The sequence below is a fragment of the Pundamilia nyererei genome, unplaced genomic scaffold (genome assembly GCF_000239375.1).
Source record: "Pundamilia nyererei isolate P.nyererei 1_Seehausen unplaced genomic scaffold, PunNye1.0 scaffold00112, whole genome shotgun sequence".
Classification (NCBI taxonomy): domain Eukaryota; kingdom Metazoa; phylum Chordata; class Actinopteri; order Cichliformes; family Cichlidae; genus Pundamilia; species Pundamilia nyererei.
In genome coordinates this window covers 148,164-157,402 of record NW_005187513.1, presented here as the reverse complement: position 1 = coordinate 157,402, position 9,239 = coordinate 148,164, and the positions used below count along the sequence as shown (strand labels likewise).

The following is a 9,239-nucleotide window of genomic DNA, read 5'->3' as shown; positions in this document are numbered from 1 at the left end:
TAACCCAGGGCCTATGCTTATGCTATGCTAACCACAGCACCACCGTGCCACACAACCGAGATGGTGCAGCTCGTCCACACGGACTTAAACATTTTTGTGGGAGGAAAAGGTGTTAGAGTACCCTGAGTGGTGATTTGGAAGAGTTTACCAAAACACAAACCCGTACTGGGATATCACATCCCAAGGAACCTGTCTTTGGCAATCTGAACTGATTATATACATTTTAGAGCATCCTGATGGTTACTTTATTTTTGCCTCCCAATAGTTTTGTTTTTCAAATAATCCAGCTTCTTTTATATTCTGGAATATATAATGTATAAAACGTTGCTCGGTCTTACTGAGTACTTTCAAATGGAGTCTGCATTCTGGTCAATCTTTAATGATCATCCTGATATCTGATCAGGGTAGTTCCAGCCTTCAAATAGAGAAAAGAGGAGAAAAAAAGAAAGTTGCTTTCCCTCCTGAGCTCAGGTTTTTGTACTTGGTGAATGAGCGATTATAAAGTACATTTGATGGTGGTTTATCAGTTTATTGATTACATGGCATTTTGTTATGAATCCCATACTAGGAAGCAGTAAATTACTTCAATTTTGGTGTAATTAATATTCAGTATGTAAAACAATCCCAGCAAAATGATTTGCAGGGTAACTTGACTGCATGAGACTCTACATTATTTGTTTTCCTAGTTTCTGTGTATTCTGCTCAGATGACCTGAACACACAGCATCACTGCAGTTTAATTTAGCATCTCACAGGTAACATTTCACCATGGATTCATCAAAGAAAGGAACAACTGTATAATATAGATCACAAAAACATTGGGTTATGTTCTATGTCGTCTCTGCAATGTAAATGTTGAGGGCTAGGTTGTGAGAAGAACACATCTGTGGGGGAAAAAAAGACTTTCTCAACTTAAGAAACGAGTACAAGTTTCGAGCAGCTACAGTTAGAAAAGTAAACAAGCTTCTTAGATTTTAAAGACTCATTGGCAGCAGTTATTGAAATGTTAGCAGGAATAGAAGAAGCCACATACTGAAAATATGCCAGCATTATACGCAGAGCAGTTCTAACTACATGCCTACTGTTTTATTTTTCATACAGTGCATGAAGCAACTCCAATCTGCTGTGATCAGATATAATCAGCGAAGTGAGCAGCTTATAAAGTCTAGTTATTTTTATTTTGCTGTCGAGGGTAAGAAAGTAAATTGTCGTTTCAAGACAGGCCTGCAAACGCACACTCTTCCTGTTTTTTCTTTCATCACGATTTACATACAGAAGAATGACAAATTAAAGGCAAAACCAAAATAAGGCCGTTCTGTTTAGATGACCACATGACCAACCAGAGTAGCCTCAGCGTGCCCTGAGATCTCCGGAGCTCTGCTGCAGGGATGAAACCTCTTCCCAAAAGTTATTCCCTCGTTTAGTATTTAAATGATGATGGAAAGCCTAACGTGAAACTTCAACAAGGAAGATCTGCTCATCAACCTGCTTTCCGGGGTGTTAGGCTGCTTTTTGTTCTCTGCATCACTCCCTCTAGTCCAATCATCTTCTTGTCTGCCTTCTTTGAGCCAATCAACCTCCACTTTCCATGGTTTAAAACTGTGCTGTCTGTCATTCTCCCTTTCAGACTCATTTGTGCAACCAGCCCCATTTCCACCTTACAGACACCTCAGTCAGCGCTCCAACCAAGCTTCGTCTTCATCTTCGCCACCACCAGGGTCTAGACTCTTGGGGGTCCTGCCCTAAATCCTATCACCGCCGGGTGATAGGATTTAGGGTAATTATGTAATCTTGGAAGAGAACCACTCCCATCATGGTGGACATGTTTCATCCTAGGATAAAGGAGATTACACAAACAAATTCATATTGATTTCGAGCAACCCGACAATCCAAGGGGACATGAGCCATGCCAGGAAAACAGGGGCAGGCACTTCATCACCCCACTGTGATGACTGCAACAACAAAGAAATGAAGCTGCATCAAAGGACTTGCCAAGTAGGTGTTTTACAAAGTGGCTGTCTTCAAGTGCCTCTTGCCCAGAATTCCCTTACAAAGATTAAAGAATCATCAAACAACGTGCCGATGACACCACTAGCTCCTCAGGCTGTGGCTTGCTTTTTGCTTTGGACACTCGCTGTGGCGTTTTTCTTCTACGGAGGTGAATGGTTCAAGTCATCCAAATACCAGCTGAGTCAAGTTTGGATAAGCCGCCAGTTTTTTTCCTTTCATGTGCCACCTGTCTGTATTTCTAAAATTTTAGTCTACATATACTGCCATCCATTTCCCATGCCCTAAATATTTACTGCTTTGACTGAAGCCGGCAAATAGAAAGTGCTCTTTGCAAAGAAAAAAGAAAAAAGCTCAGAAGTCTGTCTAGCTTTTTACAAGGCAATGTTAATAAATCGAGCCGAGCCTAAAGTATGTAGTCTATCTCTGAGTACAGTGTGTCTGTCAGGTCCTCTTCACTCGAGTCCTCTCCTTTCAGGCACATTGACCCTCTTCTGTGGAGGAACAAAAAAGAGAATACTACAGCATCATACATACATAAAACTTTAATGTTTTTGGGGTACCGGTATTTTAATCTGTTTTATGTGATTATATGTACTGCACTCACCCCAGGTCTTGACAATGGAGATCTCCTGCACAGGGGCAATATTTCCTGGGTCCCTCATCTTGCGGGCCCCAGGACAACAACTCAGTCAGGTGGTTTGAGGCACCAAAGCAGCGCTCACGTTCAATAGGCTTGGCCGAACAGACGGGGAAGAGGAGGACTAATCGCACAAAACAAAAACAAAGGTAAGTTCTCTGGGGGTGTGTAGGTAGTGACTGATAAACACATGCTGTACTACATACCGTTATGGAAAGCACAGCAGAGGTCTGGGCTGCAGTCAGTCTGATATTGACAAGTGCTTCCGGCCTCTCCCTTGGTTGCATTTTGGCTGCACTGGCCCCACACACAGAGCTGTTCGCCACAGCACTCTGCATCCTTAGTGCAGGACTAAGAAAAGTAGCATTTGAGCAAACAGCCAACAATTCAGCAGGCAGCCCTTCTCCTAACACAGATGCTTTAAAAGAACATGCACCTCCACTGTAACAATACTGAGATTCCTGGGAGAATTACATTATACATGCTTTCTTTAGGCAGTATCATCAGAAAGCATAGGATACATTTTCATTGCTGTGCAGATGACACCCAACTTTATCTGTCCATGAAGCCAGATAACACACACCAATTAGTTAAACTGCAGGAATGTCTTAAAGACATAAAGACCTGGTCGACCTCTAACATTCTGCTTCTAAATTCAGATAAAACTGAGGTGACTGAACTCGGCCCTAAAAATCTTAGAAATCCGGTTTCTAACCAGATTCTTACTCTGGATGGCATTACCTTGGCCTCCAGCAACACTGAGGAATCTTAGACTCATTTTTGACCAGGATATGTACTTCAATGCACATATTAAACAAATATGTAGGACTGCTTTCTGCCATTTGCACAATATCTCTAAAATTAGAAATATCCTGTCCCAGAGTGACGCTGAAAAACTAGTTCATGCATTTATGACTTCTAGGCTGAACTACTGTAAATTGTTTTTATCAGGATGTCCTAAAAACTCCCTGAAAAGGCTTCACGTGATCCAAAATGCTGCAGCAAGAGTACTGACAGGGACTAGAAAGAGAGAGCATATTTCTCTTATATTGGCTTCCCTTCATTGGCTCCCTGTTAAATCCAGAATTGAATTCAGAATCCTGCTCCTCACATACAAGGTCTTGAATAATCAGGCTCCATCTTATCCTAATGAGCTTATAGTACCATATCACCCTATTAGAGCACTTCACTCTCGCTCTGCAGGCTCACTTGTTGTTCCTAGAGTATTTAAAAGTTGAATGGGAGGCAAAGCCTTCATCTTTCAGGCACCTCTTCTGTGGAACCAGCAGTTTTTATTCAGGAGACAGACACTATCTATGCTCTGAAGATTAGGCTTAAAACTTTCCTTTTTGATAAAGCATATAGTTAGGGCTGGATCAGGTGACCCTGAATTCTCCTTTAGTTAGCCTCCAAATAGGTTATATGATTGTTGGGGTTTTCTCTGTTGTATTATTCTAAGTTTTACCTTACAATATAAAGTGCCTCGAGGCAACTGTTGTTGTAATTTGGCGCTGTACATATAAATTTGAATTGAATTGTATTGAGCACAAATGGCGTTAATTATTCTCCAATCCTGCTGACTTAAAGAATATATATAAATATATAAATGAGATCAGCAGGTCAGCTGATCTGTGATTGCAGTGGAAAGAGATCCTAATATCACATCTTTAAGACACTGCAAAGTCACAGTTTTCCACGTCAGCGACTTTGAGAAGACACAGATCCTGTCCTCTGTGCATTTATCCTCCCTCTACCCTTGTTTGGCAGGCTGCCATCATCTTCCACTGCTTTTTTCATACGTCAACATCAACACTAATATATCCAATTGAGACTCAGCTGAACAAGCAACACAGGTAGAACAGAGTCCTGAATAAAACCAATGAGATAAGAGGACTTTGATTTGAATCGCTTTTGTTCTCTATGTTCTCCGAGAGAGCAGATGGAAGGGAAGAGCTCATATTTAACCTGCCCCCCTTTCATGAGATGCTCACAGGACAGAGTGCTTGGAAACAGCACACTCCAATTACACTTGTGGACGCACTGCAATGCAGTCAGTGTGAAACCTCAGCAGGCTGGATGTAAGAGCGCATCGTGTTGTGCGCGTTGGAAAGCGTCAGACAGGAGAAACAGTGCGTTTTAGAGAAGAATTATGAAAACAGTGAAGACGTCCACAGAAAAGTCTCTTAGGTTGACTCACCATATCGAGCGCTTTACATGGCAGACACTTGGCATTATGTGGGTCGTGAAGGCAGTACCTTCCCTTTCCACAGTCATCGTCACTGATGCATCCCTAAATACGAGAGAGGCAAGACTACATCAGGCCAGCTCGTTTTTCTAATTACATTTAAATATTAAATATGGGTCTGACAGCTCTAGTCAGAGAAACCCTTAACTGAATACACATTCACAACACAATACAGTTGAAGGTGTTGAAGCACAAAACATATATTTTAATGCGGCACCTTCTCTGGTTTTATTTATTATTTAGACTGACGCCTGACCTAGTTTTTCTGTTCTGTGTCTAACATCAAATCACCCAACAGATTTTGCCAAAATAAACGGTGAGACAGCGTGTAAATGTAGCAAGATGCTAACCACATAAATGGAGATTCTTTTACTCATACAGGAAAAACTAGGCTGATATTTTGGACTGATGCTTTTATTAGTTGCACTGTGACACCCCGAGCCACAAAACTTGGGTTAACAGAAAGCTACCCAACTGGATTTGACAGTTAATCACCATATGTCCCAAACTGCTTGGTTACATAACCTCACTTTGTGTTTGCAGCTTTAGTCCTAAAGCACATAATCATCACTTATTTAAAAATGACAAGCCTAGTAGACCATTTGAGAATTGACATCTTTAACACTTATTTGTACACAGGAAAAGGGCCGAATGGAGACAAAAGTACGCTTTTGATTCGTTTGCTGACATAGTGTCAAGTCAGTGGCTGTGATGGTGCACCAAGACATTATGCAACCTCTTCAGTGATGATAACCGAGCAGCTGAAGGTCATACAAAAGCTAGATTTCTTTTTGAACGTGCAGGTAAACAGGACGGGCTTACGTGATCGACTCTGTTCTCCAGGTCGTTAGAACTGTCGACTGTGGTAATGTTGTTTGTCTCCTGGGTGAAGATGGGACATACATTAAGTTTCAATCACAAGGGGAAACAAACAGTGCCTCACTTTACTTTACTGTTTCTTAGCCTACCTGGTCTTTATCAGTCACTTTATCAGAAGCATTTGCATTGTGAAGACTCGACTGAGAGTTCTCCTCATTTATCTGAAAGGATTTTGGAGAGGATCAAAGCCAGATTTCAGGAAAAAAGATGCATAACTCTGATGTTACTTTATTGCTGCATCTGATCTTCATTTCTGTCCAGAGATTGAAGTGTTTTAAAAAAAATACTTTCATCATACAACCCACTGAGATCCTACATACTACAGGCAGTTAGGTAATGCTATATGTCATGTAAAAAGCTGAGTGAGAGGTGCAACTGGCTGCTTACTTGGTGAAACGAGTCCTCGGGCTTTTGCTGTGGATCCTCTGGCAGCTGCTCTACTTCCACAAATACACTGTCCGGCTCCGCTTGTCCCTGTGCAGAGTCATCCTCCAGGATGTGACTAATGCCCGGGTCCACTATCTCAGGGAGGATGCCATTGCAGACTGCTGTGACAGACAAAACGAGCAGGATGGCTGGCACCATGCTGCTGCTGAGGATGCTGCTGCTGCACTCCGAGGAGGGTGTGGCAGTGATGCTGAGAAACACAAACAGCGTCACCACAGCTGATGTTTCCGTCACTGCAGGGTTTTCCATCAAACCTCCACATTCATGACGGCCCCTTAACAGGTGAAATAACAATAGAAATAATACATAAAATGAAAAATAAGCCGACTTGATAATGTGCGCATTGTTTTAATTGTGTGTTACCAACTTAACAGCGCACTTCAAACATAGTTCCGGCCAGGTTTAACCACTATTCGAAGTCAATAGGCGAGGTAAACAGAGACGAGGTTTTTCTTCTCTGCCGTTAAAAACAAAAATAAAATGGAAAAACACACATCAAACCTGACTTTTTTTAAACGCAGGTGTGCTTGCAGTTTTACACAGAAGCTGATGATGTAAGCGGAAGTATACTTTAGCTGCTAAAACAGTTACGAAAAACTGTAAACTGTCATCAATGAGCCCTGTTCTCAAAAACGGACATTCACTCTGTGAAGCTGAGGAAGTTTTCAAAACATGTTTAGCGCCATCTTCTGTCGGTAGGGAACACGACATCATGTGGTTGATTGCGGCTAACGGACTAGCATTAGTTTATGTTAGCTAACTACTGACAGTATCGAGAACAAAGAGGAAAACGAGGACACTAAAACTAAAAAATCAGTTTTGTGCTGCCCCTGGCTGCAACAATGAGTTTTACATTAAGAAACTCCACCAGGGCAGGACCTCCAGACCTCCCTCTCCCTAGCCACCTCCTCCAGCCTTTCCGGGTGAACACCAAGGTGTTCCCAGGCCAGCTGAGAGATATCATCTCTCCCGCGTGTCCTGGGTCTGCCCTGTGGGCATACCTGGAACACCTCACCCAGGAGGCATCCTAGTGAGATACCCGAACCCCCTCCACTGGCTTCTTTCAATGTGGAGCAGCAGCGGCTCTACTCACGTCACTACCCACAGTCTTCAGCACGACTGATCGGTACAGTGTCCGCATCACTGCAGGGGCAGCACCAATCCATCTGTCAATTTCCCGTGCGTAAAATAAATAAATAAATGAATAAAATAAAAATAATCCCTGGACTGTCCTGTAGTTGCACACATTTTTTGACAAAATTCACCTACTCACCTATTGCCATCGACTTTAACATTTAACATGCTGATGCTTGAAGTGTCTGAGATGCAGCTTTTACATCTGCTACATCCTGAAAGCACACTTGTAGCTGTACCCAATGACAAGAGGATGATTATTATTATTACACACTCCTAACACTAACTCTAACTGACTCTAACTAACTCTGCATTTCTGTTCTGCAGCCTTTGGTTCTTCAGCTCAAACTCTTGACATTTCTCCTGCGGTTGTTGTTTGGCTTCCATGTGTTTGTTTAGCTGATATTGCTTGTAGTCATTTTCTATTTCAGTTATCAAGTGGGCATCTTTCAGCTTTTCTTTAAGCTCTGCCACTTTCAGATGCATCTTTCTCTCCATTATTTCATATTTGTGCTCCAGCTGTTTAGGTTTTTTGTTTTCCTCCAGCTGTGCATAGTGGCTTTTTATGTTTTCCAGCTCTTGAGGCTGCGTAACGTTTTCCACCTCCATGTTCTCTTTCTTCAGTATTTGGTTTTCCTCCTCCAGATGTTTGTTTTTTTTCCTCAAGTTGCGTTTCTGAATCGGCAAAGGTATCAACATGAAGGAAATTCCTTCTTTTGTTGAGGAGTCCATTGAGGCAACCCCTCAACATGTAAGTACTCTCTCGCGGTTTGCAGTTTTCCCTCGGAGATCTCGTTGGGATTAGCACAGTTATTTCTTGGGTGTCTGGGGTTATTGTTTCTTTGGGACATGGCAGCAAACTAGAGATTTTCCAGTCCGGTTTTACATCCTTACATAGCACTGAATCAGCCATTTGAAAAATTTTTAATTACATATTTTTAGCTACTGATGCTGGCGACTGTCTTGTTCTTGTGCTTTTAGATTTGACAGCTGCGTTTGATACAGTGGATCATGCCATTTTACTCTCTCATTGGGAGCAGTCTGTGGGCATAAGAGGCACAGCACTGGAGTGGTTCAGGCTCTACTTGGCAGAGTGAACTTTTTGTGTCAGTCTCTGTGACCATGTGTCGTCCTCCGCTCATCTCTTGTGCGGTGTCCCACAGGGCTCAGTTCTAGGGCCCCTCCTCTTTTCTTTGTGTCTGCTCCCTCTTGGTTTTATATTGAGAAAACACAGCATTGCATTTCACTTTTATGCTGATGACTGTCAGATCTATGTCCCTCTAAAGAAAAAAGGCACATATTCCGTACAGCCATTACTTCAGTGTCTTGATGACATTAAGGCTTGGTTGTCTCTTAAGTTTTTAAAAATCAATGACAAAAAGACTGAGGTGATGGTTTTTGGTAGCCCCACTGAGACCCCCAATGTGTATTTAGATTCCTTGGCCCTGTATAATAAGCCAACTGTCACAAACCTGGGGGTCAAAGTGGACTCTGAACTGAAGCTTGACGGTCAGATTAAGGCAGTGGTAAAATCTAGCTTCTTTCCGCTGAGGCAGTTGACTAAAATAAAACCAATTCTTTCATGGCAGCACTTGGAGACAGTTATAGAATAGAATAGAATAGAATTCAACTTTATTGTCATTGCACATGTCACAGGTACAGGGCAACGAAATGCAGTTTGCATCCACGCCTTTGTTAGCACTCGGCTGGATTACTCTAGTGCACTTTATATAGGGGTCAGTGCTTCATACATTACTCATCTACAGAGGGTGCAAAATACTGCAGCTTGTCTGTTATCTACAGTGGGGCAAAAAAGTATTTAGTCAGCCACCGATTGTGCAAGTTCCCCCACTTAAAATGATGACAGAGGTCAGTAATTTGCACCAGA

The 9,239-nt window shown here is 42.2% G+C and overlaps 1 protein-coding gene across 11 annotated transcripts in view; it reads right to left on the bottom strand.

The window, feature by feature from the left end:
- Positions 1-495: 495 nt before the first annotated feature.
- dkk3a (dickkopf WNT signaling pathway inhibitor 3a) overlaps positions 496-9,239 on the bottom strand; it is a 19,452-nt gene continuing 10,708 nt past the window's right edge. For 2 of the 11 annotated variants that reach the window (XM_013913023.1, XM_013913024.1), the window contains exons 2-8: positions 6,158-6,491; positions 5,860-5,931; positions 5,714-5,773; positions 4,844-4,936; positions 2,853-2,997; positions 2,614-2,770; positions 496-2,500 (exon numbers count right to left, since the gene is read on the bottom strand). In XM_013913023.1, coding sequence (XP_013768477.1) covers positions 2,413-2,500; positions 2,614-2,770; positions 2,853-2,997; positions 4,844-4,936; positions 5,714-5,773; positions 5,860-5,931; positions 6,158-6,491 — 949 coding nt within the window. In that variant the 3' untranslated portion in view covers positions 496-2,412. The other 9 variants (XM_005741571.1, XM_005741572.2, XM_013913027.1 and 6 more) reach the window with 8 other exon arrangements.